The following is a 12,377-nucleotide window of genomic DNA, read 5'->3' as shown; positions in this document are numbered from 1 at the left end:
CAAAACAATCAAAATCAAAATCACATGGTGTCGTGCACTTTAAATCCCATTTGTTTAACAGAATAAAACAAAACCTGGATGTCTCGGAAAATCTGCGATATGTGATGGCTGCTAGCACAAGAGAAAGAGCAATGGGGAATCAAGAGGGCCAAGTTCTAGATGGGTATGCTGTGTTATCAAGGACAAATCCCTTGCCTACTCTGGGCCTTGGTCTCCTTATCTGTACCATGAGAAGTTTTCATGTGAGGGATAGCATTCGTCTCTGACGGTATGTGGTTCTGTGGCTCTTGGCCAATCAGAAGTCCAGGATTTGACCCCTTCTCGGTGAGCATGGCCAGAACTGAAGTCCACATTCCAGTCAGTCCAGGGAGTCCAACTCTGAGTATTCAATGACCCAGAATGTCCCTAAAGATAGTTCTCATTCAGCCAATCATCCGTTATGGGTGCATTTCTATCCAGAAACTCTCCATGAGCTGGGAGGCTGGTGGGAAGTCTCCTTGCTAGCCAGATGACCCCAGGAGCCAACCACAGTTTAGTCCCTGAAGTCTCCAGTTGAGCCTTTTCCAGGCTTAGCCTGTCTTGGAGCTGGTCAGGACCTAGGGAGGGGCTCGTCTCAAAGGCAGGGCTGGGCACACGCTCAGAAAGGGAGGGTGCTTGTAGGGGCCACCATCTCCCCCACTGCCCTCAGCACTCCTCCCACTCCCCATGAGGGCACCAAGTCCTGTCAGGAGATTGGCCCCAGAGCCCCCAAGCTGTTTGTCCAGCTGTCTTCACATCCCCAGGCCACAAGGCTCTTATATACCTTGGCCTGGAGAATGTTGTCAGGCATCTGGACACCCACTGGGTCCCAGCCCAGAACCCACACTGGGTGGTGGGAGGGAGGCTGGGCTGAGTTACATCCCTCTCTGGGCCTCCCTCTTCTCTTCTGTACGTGATGAGACTGGATGAGCCCTAAGACCTCTTTAGCTGGGCAGTGCACACATCTAAGCAGCAGGAAACAACCTGACTTTGAAGTTAGATTAATAGGTCTGAAGCAGTGTAAGACTTCACGTATCCCAGCACCGCAACAGACAGTAAACACCCTCCCAGCTTAATACACTAGAGTGTAGTTTGTGTAAACTGCCCAACGATAGCAGGGCATCTTGAGTCCTTACAAGAGAAGTCAGGAATAAAACTGCTTCCCCCCAACAATAAGACTTGGAGATTTATGCCTGGAAGAACTGAGAAATGCCCCCTCCCTTCATGGCCCTTTGCATCAGCTAATTCATACAGGGCCTGGCTACCTCCCATAAAACTCCAGAACCCTAACCATCCATGCTGTTCAGACATATGCCAAAGTATCTGATGCAGTGGGGTGGATGGACAGTCAATAGAAGGCAGATAACAGGGAGGGACAGCCAGAGACCCCAAATGGAAACACACAACACAGAAGAGTCTGGCATGAAACCTCAAACCAACAACCAAGTTAGAACATGGTGGAGAAGAGTGTTGGCCTGGACCCAGGAAGGTTGGAGTCCTGACTTGGCTCCTCCAGTGGCAAAACTGGTTATGTATGCCTGGGAAGGGAGAGGGCCACCATGTTTCAGAGTCCAGGCTACTCTGCTGTACTCCAGCAGAACATGGAGGATGAGGAGTTCTCCTCCTCACCCTGCAAACATTTTCCCTACTCCAATAAGAGCAGGGGCATTCTTACAAATATTCTGGTAGGAGTCATCTGTATGCCTGGAATATCCATGGCCAAGTGGGCATGGGAATGATCACTATTCAAAAAAAGTCTGGGACATCTCTTAGGGTAGGGTTTCCCAAACTTAGCACTATTGACATTTGGGGTCCAGAAAATTCTGGATTATGGGAGGCTGTCCTGTGCATTGTGGGATGTCTGGCAGCATCCCTGGACTCTACCCACTTCATGCCAGGAGTGCTAACCACCTGAGTGATCTGATGAGATCTGATTGCTTGGATCTTGGGTTGGGAACGCGAATAGAGCATGCTGGAACTTCTTGCTTTTATTGGATTTTATTATTTTTTTAAGTGGGCTCCACACCCAGTGCAGAGCCCAGTGAAGGGCTTGAACTCACAGCCCTGAGATCAAGACCTGAGCTGAAATCAAGATGCTTAATCGACTGAGCCACATAGGCACCCCAACAACGTCTTGCTTTTAATTTGCATAGTGCATAGTATATAAACCATGGACTCTGGAGTCAGTTTACTCGAATCTAAATCCAACCAAAAATGTCTCCAGACATTGCCAAATGTCTCCTGGAGGTTGGAGGGAGTTGCGGGGAATCACCTCCAGTAGAGAATCACTGTTCTTAGGGTAAGACGCGCTTAGGCCTATTTTCTCTCTAAAATCCGCATGATACTGTCACCTTTTTACCAGAAACGAATAATAAGAACAGCTCATACTCACTGAGCTTCAAAGCACTGGCTTCTTTAAGATCTTTACTTAAAGGAGTCACTTATTTAATCCTTAATCACCCAACAAGGCAGACATGGCTGTTACATCCATCTTACAAACAAGAATACTGAGAGATACAGGATTTTAGCAACTTGCCTTGGCTACACAACCAGCAAATGTGGAATGAGGATTTAGACCCAGGTAAACTGACTCCAGAGTCCGTGTTTTATATACTATACACCACGCAAATTGAAAGCAAGACGTTGTTGGGGTGCCTGTGTGGCTCAGTCGATTAAGCATCTCGATTTCAGCTCACAAGGACGCCTGGGGGGCTCAGTCGGTTGAGCATCTGCCTTCCACTCAGGTCGTGATCCCGGGGTCCTGGGATCGAGCCCGGCATCGGGCTCCCTGCTCAGCTGGGAGCCTGCTTCTCCCTCTGCCTGCTGCTTACCCTGTTTGTGCTCTCTCTCTCTCTTTCTCTCTCTCTCTCTCTCTGACAAATTAAAAAAAAAAATCTTGATTTCAGCTCAGGTCTTGATCTTAGGGCCGCAAGTTCAAGCCCCACACTGATCTCTGCACTGGGTGTGGAGCCTACTTTAAAAAATAAATAAAATAAAATAAAATAAAATAAAATAAAATAAAATTCAATAAAAGCTAGAAGTTGCAACGCGCTCTATTGGCATTCCCGACCCAGGATCCAACCAATCAGAGCTCATAGAAGCCCATCCAATCAGAACTCGGCACTGCCCTGATCTCGAGCGATCAGGGCTCAGGAGCTAAACCGTTGGAGGAAATCAAGTGATTGTCTTAGAGTTGTGGCTACAAATAAAATACATTCATGCTCACTGAAAAAATAACAAAAACAAAAAATTGTGAACAGAGACAAGACAAAGGGAAAATTCTGAATCAGAATAAGCCAAAAGGGAAAAGCTGAGACACTGGAAGAATCAATCTACGTCATGTACGATGTTGGTCTTAGGTCCCTCTCCTTCAAAAGTAGCCTCTGACCTTTTTAATTTCTTCCGACTGAACAAAGCTGTGGTCCCATAAGATATGAGCTGTCCCCAGGAGACCAGAGACTGGGGTTGCCAATTTTAGCAAATAAGAATACAGGATGCCCAGTTAAATCTGAATTTCAGATCAATGAATAATTTTTTAGTATAAGTATTTCCCATGTAATATTAGGGATATACTTATACTACAATAAAATGTATTTGTTGATCCGATACTGGGAGTTCTGTATTTTCTCTCGTAACCCTTCCCAAAGGCAGATTGCTTGGATCTTGTCCACTATAAAGGACAGAAGCCCCTCACGAGGCCACCACACTTCCCAGAGCCCAGTCTTCTCACAAAAAAGAAGACAATAAGGTCCCACCTGGCCCCCTCCGGCCCCCAGATGCCTGGACACGCCCTCCCAGTACCTTCCCTCTCACCACCCCCACTCCAGTCCACTCTCCTGCCCTTTATCCCCACTTGGAGAATTTCCACTGACACAAGGATACTCAGAGGGTTAATCCTTCTGATACCAAGTCACACTTTAACTCATTCCCTCCAGGCCAAGGATTAAATCCTGCCCATGTAGGGGTCAGGGTTACCACAGACCCTGAAAGCTGAGCACCCCACCCCCAAGTGAGGGGAGGCTCAAGGGAAAGGGAGGGACAGAAGACAGAGAGAGCAAAGGAAGGAGGGGCAGCCAGCCAGGCTCCTGTCCCCCCACAGAGCCAGCTCCAATTCAGCTCAAGGAACAAGTCAGCTGCAGAAGCAACAGCGGCTTCTCTGCTCTCGCTAAGGACGGCAGCACACGGACACACGAACAGAAGCGCTCAGCCCCCAGCCGCTCGGCCAGGCCTGGCCCCATGGCCTTCAACGACCTCCTGCAGCAGGTGGGGGGTGTCGGCCGCTTCCAGCAGATCCAGGTCACTCTGGTGGTCCTCCCCCTGCTCCTGATGGCCTCCCACAACACCCTACAGAACTTCACCGCTGCCATCCCCAGGCACCACTGCCGCCCGCCTGCCGATGCCAACCTCAGCCAGGATGGAGAGCTGGAGGCCTGGCTGCCCCGGGACAGGCAGGGGCAGCCCGAGTCCTGCCTCCTCTTCACCGTCCCCCAACAGGGACCGCCTTTTCCCAACGGCACAGAGGCCAACAGCACGGGGGCCACAGAGCCCTGCACCAATGGCTGGATCTATGACAACAGCACCTTCCCTTCCACCATCGTGACTGAGGTGAGGATCCCTGGGCCCCCTGCTCCAGAGGCCGAACGGACATGCCCTCCCCTCTGAGACAGACAGACAGACAGATGCAGACACACACACACATGCACCCCCCCCCACACACAATCTCAGATTCTCCAGAGGCCAAGATGGGAAGATGAAGAAAGGGGTTCAAGATGGGGGCCTTTAGAGAAAAGGGGGACATCAGAGTCAAGATAAGTCTCTTGGCTACCAGGACCAGGGAAGCAAAAAGCAAAGGGAAATGTTAGGGGACGAGGGTGACATAGGCCTCAGAGGGCCAGCCCAAGGGAGGGGAAGGGGAGCCCCGTGGCCCAGGTTCATCTCTGCTTGACCCTTGCCCCCTCTCCCCACAGTGGGATCTTGTGTGTTCTAACAGGGCCTTACGCCAGCTGGCCCAGTCCTTGTACATGGTAGGGGTGCTTCTCGGAGCCATGGTGTTTGGCTACCTGGCAGACAGGTCAGTCCTGGGTAGAGCCATGGGGCTGGGCCGGGCCTGGGCCTCAGCTGGGTTCGTGGGAACCAGGTGGGAAGTTGGCCTGACCACCTGGGGCTGGTCTGAGGACCTACAGGGCCAGCCTCAGGATACCGCACAGGTCCTCCAAAGACCCCCAGCCCAGAGCCTCCCCCAGGCCAGGCACTCCTCTCCCTACCTGGCCTGGCACGGTCAGCCCTCAGGATCCCTGCTGCTGTTCTCCCCTCCCCCCACAGGCTGGGCCGCCGCAAGCTGCTGATCTTGAACTACCTGCAGACGGCCGTGTCAGGAACCTGTGCGGCCTTTGCTCCCAACTTCCCCGTCTACTGCACCTTCCGGCTCCTCTCCGGCATGTCGCTGGCTGGCATCGCCCTCAACTGCATGACACTGAGTGAGGGATGCCAGGAGGGCAGGGCGGGTCCCTACCCACTCCTCTCTGACCCCCCAACCCAGCAGCCCCTTTCCAGCTTCCTCTCCTTGCCATCCCCTCCGGGTCCTGCCCGCCCTCTTTGGGGCAGCCAACATTACAGCCCTTTCCCCGGACTCATACCATTTTTAGGGCCAGGTGGTTCCCATAAACGACTGAAGCCAAATAGGTACAAGAGGACTTAGGGAACGGTGAGGACTGTAGACAAAGGAGGGTCACAGCCCCATCCAGAGGGGCCATAGCCACTCAGCTGCTTGAGCCAGAAGGGTCAGGGCTGTCAGATCTTACTCCCTCCTCTTTATTAATGTAAAATTCCCCAATTTTGTAATGTTGGAAATTAATTCTAATATCTTTAACATAGGACAAGCCAGCATCATGTAGACCAAAGCACATTTACGGCCTGAGCATGGTCTGTCCATGAGCCATCAACGTGCATCTTTGATAAATCAGCCCCTTCCCCCTGGTTCTCAGAGGTGGGACCTGAGACTGGGAAGAAGGGCAAGGATTTACCCAAGGTCATCCCTCAAGCCCAGGAGGGAATCTATGGATTGGGGGTTCTCTGGACTACAGGAATTAACTGGGATGGGGCCAGGACCAGGGCAGGACACCTACAGAATTCAGCCCCAAAACCCAGCCTACGTGTCCAAGTCTTTGCCCCAGCAGCCGTATCAGGAGCCCACAAGTAACAAAGCTGGGCCTCTTCAGACCACAGCGGAGAGGTGGTCCCACTCCCACCTTGACTTTCCTGGATAGAGGAAAGCCAGTGTCTCCTCTGAGCTGCTCTGGCCACTGAATTGGCCCAGGTTGAGAAAAGCCAGCACTGAGTGGTCAGAGAAGCTCTAAAGGGAAAAGGGGTCCTCGCCAGGACAGTAGGTTAGGGAAGAGCAAGACACAGCGGGGGAAGTGGAGGGGGCAATTTCTAGGGATTCCAAACCCATCTACCCATTCCTCCCTCCACCGAAAGTCCCCCATGTCCCCCATCATGGTACACATCCTCATTTGATGTGTCTTCCACTGAGCCCCAGGACAGATCAAAGTTTGGGTGGAGAGAGGGGTCTTTGCCTGGCCCAGGGGTCTCCACCCACCGGGCAGCCCAGTCAGTGGCACCACTCTGTTTCCGCCCTCTTTCCAGATGTGGAATGGATGCCCATCCACACGCGGGCTTGTGTGGGCACCCTGACTGGCTATGTCTACAGCCTGGGCCAGTTTCTCCTGGCCGGTATGGCCTTGGCCATGCCCCACTGGCGCCACCTGCAGCTCGCGGTCTCTGTGCCTTTTTTCGCCTTCTTCATCTACTCCTGGTATGTGGCCCCGGGTGGGCAGGGGTGCCCAAGGGCTGCCCAGAGGGCTGCAAGGGACAAGACATCCCCCAGATCCCACTGCACACTCCACTGCACAGACTCAGAGAAGGTCAAGGCCAGAGGTCAAACCCAGGCCAGTGCCTCCACGGGACAGATGGGAGAACTGAGGGAGGAAGGATTTGCCCCCCAGGGATCCAGTTCTTCAGCTCCCCCCGACTCTCCAGCCTGCCTGTGCCACTGCCTTTACCCAGCACCCCAAAGCTGAGCTCCTGGGTTAGGGAATGGGTCATCACCAAGCTGGATGTTGCTTTGTGGTCCTAGAGAGAGGGATTTGGCAAAACCTCTGGGTTCCCAGCCTTAAATGAAATCCCACTGCAGAGCTTCATTTCATGGGCTCCTGACTTGTTAAGCCCACCCCCTGCCCCCAGCCCAGCCGACTGGAACTGAAGCCATATTGACACCTACCCCCACCGCCTGCTCCCAGGTTCTTCATCGAGTCGGCCCGCTGGTACTCCTCCTCCGGGAGGCTAGACCTCACCCTGCGGGCCCTGCAGAGAGTGGCCTGGATCAATGGGAAGCGGGAAGAGGGGACCAAGCTAAACATGGAGGTAAGACCCCCCAAGACCTCCCATGACACCCTAAGAGGAGTCCACCCTCAAACTCAGAACCCAGGTCTCAGAGGGCTTCCCTGAGTAAGGGGTTAGGCTGGGAGGAGCTTCTGGAAGAGTCCAGGCCCTGAGCCCCACCCATCCTGGCAGGTGCTCCGGGCCAGTCTGCAGAAGGAGCTGACCATGGACAAAGGCCAGGCTTCCGCCTTGGAGTTGCTGCGCTGCCCCGCCCTTCGCCACCTCTTCCTCTGCCTCTCCATGCTGTGGTAGGCCCAGACAGACCAAGCGATAGAGAGACAGACACAGAGACAGAGCAAGAGACAAAAGGCTGGTTGGGGAGAGAGTGGATTCAATGGGTGGAAGAAGCCAGACAAAAGGGAGGAAAAGTCAGCAGACCTGCCATGAGCAGCAGTAATCCTCCACCAGGGACAGTCTTGAAGAACCAGATGACATCCCCACAGTTCACTTCCAGTCCCTACACTGGGCACCAACTTCTCCATCTTCTTCTCCTTTTATCAACTCTGTTTCAATATGGAAATACCTCATCAGGATTGGTCAGCCCCAGAGTCAGTAGAATGACATCTTGAAGGCAGAGACCAGTCCAGCTTGCAAAACATTTGGAGACTTCACTGGCCTTGCAGGGCCTGCCAGAAACACAAGCACAGGCGATAAGATGCCTAAAACTCATCTCCAAAAGTACACATTGGGCAAGGCTGGTATCAGCCAAAAATGTTCCTTTCCAATTGCAACATGCCCCATTACCCTTCTGATGTGCTCCCCTCCTGAGCCCATCACCAGAGTAACTTCATGACAGTTAGGAGAAGCACGGTCAACAATTCTACCAATGAATTTTTTTCGTTCCAATTTGGGATTTACTCCAGGTTGTGGGTCCTATCCAATAACCTGAGCTTCATTTCATGGGCTCCTGACTTGTTAAGAAGCACAACAGCCATCCCAGACCCATGCACAGGTCTGAAAAGCTCTGGCTTTTCCCCACACCGTGACTCTAAAGATGTGGCTGGAAAATCCACCCGCCCTCAGCCCAGTATCAATAGATAAGATAAAGACTAAAACTATACAAATCTTATACGACAACTAAGTGAAAATCCCCTCATACACCAGAAGATTGAGAAATTTGGGGTATTGGAGGACTACCCCACCCTTAGACTGAATGCATACTAAATGTCGGAAGAAAGGTTAGCCAAGGCAGATTCCAGCTTCTGAAGCAGGGTCATAGAGTAGCTAACCCCTATTTTGAATGAGCACCCCCCTTAACCCTTCCTAACCAACTCCATACCCATCACCCCTCCCCCACTAGGTTTGCCACTAGTTTTGCCTACTACGGGCTGGTCATGGACCTGCAGGGCTTTGGGGTCAGCATCTACCTAATCCAGGTGATTTTGGGTGCTGTGGACCTGCCCGCCAAGCTCGTGGGCTTCCTTGTCATCAACTCTCTGGGCCGCCGGCCTGCCCAGATGGCCTCACTGCTGCTGGCAGGCATCTGCATCCTGGTCAATGGGGTGGTACCCCAGGGTGAGCACCCACGAGTACCCTGGCCCTTCATCCTTAGCCCTATCCCCAGATTCTCAGCCCCCACTCCCGATCTCCCACTGACCCCCTCCTTTCTCTCTAGATCAGTTCATTGTCCGAACCTCTCTTGCTGTGCTGGGGAAAGGCTGCCTGGCCGCCTCCTTCAACTGCATCTTCCTCTATACTGGGGAGCTGTACCCCACAGTGATCCGGTGAGTGGGAGCCTAGTGGGAGGGGTCTTGGGACAAGACATCCCTACCCATAGGTCAAACCCCAGAGCACCGCCCAGCGTGCCGTAGCCCAAGGCCCACTCCCAGCCCCCATCAGTGCAAGGTGTATGTCAGCTGCTCAGCACACATTTCGTGGCTAAAACACAGATGCGCCTGCCCGCTAAGCCCTTACCCCATCCAAGGAAAAGATCTCAAAAGGAGCCCCAGCTGGGGAAGGGTAGAGAGCCAAGAAGACCTATCTCAGAGGCAATTCATCGAACTCTCCCTCCCCCCACCTTGATCTCCAAAGAACAAGTTAGAAGCTGCCACCCAATCTACATTTTATCCATAAACCAAGTGGTACGTCTGAAACCAAAGACCAAACAGGAAAGTAATTTCTTATCACAAAAATTTCATAATGCTGGTGCTTAGTAGCTGTATGGATAAACACAGCACTGCGTTTTGAGTACCAAAATTGGGGGGGGGGCATTTTTGCATTGAGAAACAAGACACCCGTGTCTATTAATAAGAATGGGACACAAAATTCACATGAGATGTCACAGAAAGGCCAGGCATCCCTAGGCTGCTGGGACTGAGCAGGATCATGGTTTCTGTCCTGAGCCCTCCCAGGATTTCAGGGGAAAGAGTAACCGTATAAAGCACTTACTATGCGCCAGGCATCGTCTTAAACCTTTTATAAATATCAACTCATTGGATCCTCATGACAAGCCTGTAAGGTAGGTACTAGGACAATCCCCATCTTACAAATGAGAAAACTGAGCCGCAGAAAGGTTAAGTGACTTGCCCAACATCACACAGCTTATAAGTGAGGAAGCTTGGATTTGAACCCAGTTTGTCTCCCAAGTCAAGGTTTTTAACCTCTGCTCTCTCAGAAAATGTTCTTAACATATTCTTAACATGCAACTTCCAGGTCCTCTCTCCTGGAGATTCTAATCCCATAGGACTGTGTGGGCTGGGGCAACTATAACACAAAATCCCGCAGGAGATCTGAGAACGATCGGCCTAAATTAACTGTCTCATTTAACAGCTCAGGAAACTGAGGCCTGGAGAGGAAAAGGGACTCTTCCTCGGGTCACATAGCAAGTTAAGGGCAGAGGCAAAATTCAGTCTCCTGATTCTTTGGCCAGAGCCCTTCCCAACCTGTTTTTTGGTTTTTTGGTTTTTTATTTTTTTACTCTCCAAAACAAATGCCAAATTGGTTTGCTAATCAAAGGGGGAATAGAGGAGGCCTCGGCCTGAGCTGCCCTGACCCCAAATTCAGCCAGCACCTCAGCGTTCATGCTAGAGCAGTGACTGACACCACCCCACCTTGGGCCCCACAGGCAGACAGGCATGGGAATGGGCAGCACCATGGCCCGTGTGGGCAGCATCATGAGCCCCCTGGTGGGCATGACTGCTGAGCTCTACCCCTCCGTGCCTCTCTTCATCTACGGCGCGGTCCCCGTGGCCGCCAGCGCTGTCACTGCCCTCCTGCCAGAGACCCTGGGCCAGCCACTGCCAGACACAGTGCAGGACATGGAAAGCAGGTGGGAGCAGGGACTTACCCTGGGTCACACGCCCAGGCTAGGGTGGCACTGAGGCTCAAACCCAGGCCTCCTCGTTCAGGCCAGGGCTCTTTGTCCACTTTCCCAGTTGGCTGGGGATCTCCTAGAGTCCTTCCGGGGGCTCCTGGCTCCGGGGAGCAGTAGCCGGGGCAGAGAGATGGTAGCTGGGCATGGCTGAGTGGAGAGCTCCCTGGAAGCCCCCAGCTCCTAGCCCTGGCCTGAGGCTGGTACCCAGGATACCGCTCTCCTACCCCCAGGAGAAGAGGAAAACCAAGGCGGCAGGAGCAAGAGCAGCAGAAGCAGATGGTCCCGCTCCAGGCCTCAGCACGGGAGAATGTACTCTGAGCACTGAGAAGGGGCCTCACAGAGCCCGAAAGCGAGTGAGGGTCCTACAGGTCCTGAGCCACCCACTCCGGGAAGGGAAAGGGGAAATGGCGGCCCAAGGGTCCAGGCTGTGGTTCAGGAAAGCACCTCCCTGGGGTCTCCCGCCCTGAACAGACTCCACCAAGACCGCGTCATTAAAAGGTTTGTGTGCAGCGTCTCCTTTTCTCTCTCTTGTCTCGAATGTATAGCCACTCCGCATCAGCCAGCGGCCCAAAAGTTCATACAGCCCAGTCCCCTGCCCTCAACCCGCCAGGACTTTATAAACCATCCCAGAGAATTGGAGAAGAATCTCTTACCTGGGCCCCCTCTCCTGCGCCTACTTTCCATCCTCTTCCTTCCCTCTCTAGCCTGTTCAACTATTTCTGTGAGTTTTAAATATCCTAGCTCCTCCCCTTCCCTATCGGACTGGAAATTGACAAGGGACTGAATGAAAGAAGCCAGCAAAGGGGGAGAAAAAGGACCACAGAGGCTGTGACGTCAGGAGGCTGGCCCCAGCGCATCTAGATTTCAGCAGGGTCCAAACTCAAAACCAGTTTGCCACTTCCAGCTTTCCCGGCTGGAGGTTCCGCCCACTAGCTACCCTAATCCTTCCCACCGCCCTCCATGGATATTATTTGCTGTTCTGCCACCTGCAGGCCCCGGGTTAGTGGAGACAAAGAAAGAGGGAAGAGGGAGAGGGAAGGGTAGAACCCAACCAGAGAGCACCAGCACTGAGTGCTACTTTGGTGCCAGGCACTGTCCTAAGCACTTTGCAATCACTGATTCATTTAATCTTCCCAGTAACTTTCTAGAGGTAAGTACTATTGTTATCCCCCATCTCACAGCCAAGAAAATCAAGGCACAGAGTGGTTAAGTCACTTGCCCAAATTCACACCGCTAGTAGATTGTGGAGTCAGGGTTAGAATGCAGATAATCCGGCTCTGGAATTCATGGACCTGAACCCTCCACTGCCCAGAGTTGTAAAGCACTGAGACTTCGGCCTCTTGCACCCCCAGGGCCTGACTTCTTCTCTCTCCTGGCCCGAAAAGAGAGAGAGAAGGCTAAGGGGGAGGAGAAAAAGAATCCTGATAGAAACCATGTGAAAGGAGGGATGGAAAGCAGTTTCGGGGTCACAGTCAGGAAGAGACAAGGATATCCAATCACTGCATCAGCAAGGAAGCTCATTTCAAGGAAGCCTGGGGGGGGGGGGGGCATGGAAAAGACAGCCCTATTAGCATCCATAGGTGGCAGGAGTCAGGGCACCAGCCAT

General features: G+C 52.8%; 1 protein-coding gene across 2 annotated transcripts; it reads left to right on the top strand.

Annotated features, from left to right (window-relative positions):
- Positions 1 to 3,983: 3,983 nt before the first annotated feature.
- SLC22A6 (solute carrier family 22 member 6) lies at positions 3,984 to 11,279 on the top strand. Of its 2 annotated transcripts, XM_057317327.1 has the most exons (10): positions 3,984 to 4,623; positions 4,986 to 5,089; positions 5,341 to 5,495; positions 6,664 to 6,832; positions 7,317 to 7,440; positions 7,591 to 7,706; positions 8,759 to 8,973; positions 9,074 to 9,182; positions 10,523 to 10,726; positions 11,002 to 11,279. In XM_057317327.1, exons 1-10 carry the CDS (start codon positions 4,255 to 4,257, stop codon positions 11,087 to 11,089), a joined length of 1,653 nt encoding a protein of 550 aa, XP_057173310.1. In that variant the 5' UTR covers positions 3,984 to 4,254; the 3' UTR covers positions 11,090 to 11,279. The 2 variants fall into 2 exon arrangements, with proteins under 2 accessions (XP_057173310.1, XP_057173311.1); XM_057317328.1 differs by lacking the exon at positions 10,523 to 10,726.
- Positions 11,280 to 12,377: the final 1,098 nt, after the last annotated feature.

This window comes from Ursus arctos, unplaced genomic scaffold, assembly GCF_023065955.2.
Source record: "Ursus arctos isolate Adak ecotype North America unplaced genomic scaffold, UrsArc2.0 scaffold_23, whole genome shotgun sequence".
In the NCBI taxonomy this organism is placed as follows: domain Eukaryota; kingdom Metazoa; phylum Chordata; class Mammalia; order Carnivora; family Ursidae; genus Ursus; species Ursus arctos.
Note: the sequence above shows the minus strand (reverse complement) of the source record. Positions and strands in the feature narration are given on the sequence as shown.

What these genes read in the sequence shown, in the direction of transcription:
- SLC22A6 (XM_057317327.1), top strand. Translation starts at nt 4,255, where the DNA reads ATGGCCTTCAACGACCTCCTGCAGCAGGTGGGGGGTGTCGGCCGCTTC. An exon ending in CTCTGCCTCTCCATGCTGTG is followed by an intron (nt 7,707 to 8,758) that starts GTAGGCCCAGAC and finishes CTCCCCCACTAG; the next exon opens with GTTTGCCACTAGTTTTGCCT. An exon ending in GTGCAGGACATGGAAAGCAG is followed by an intron (nt 10,727 to 11,001) that starts GTGGGAGCAGGG and finishes TCCTACCCCCAG; the next exon opens with GAGAAGAGGAAAACCAAGGC.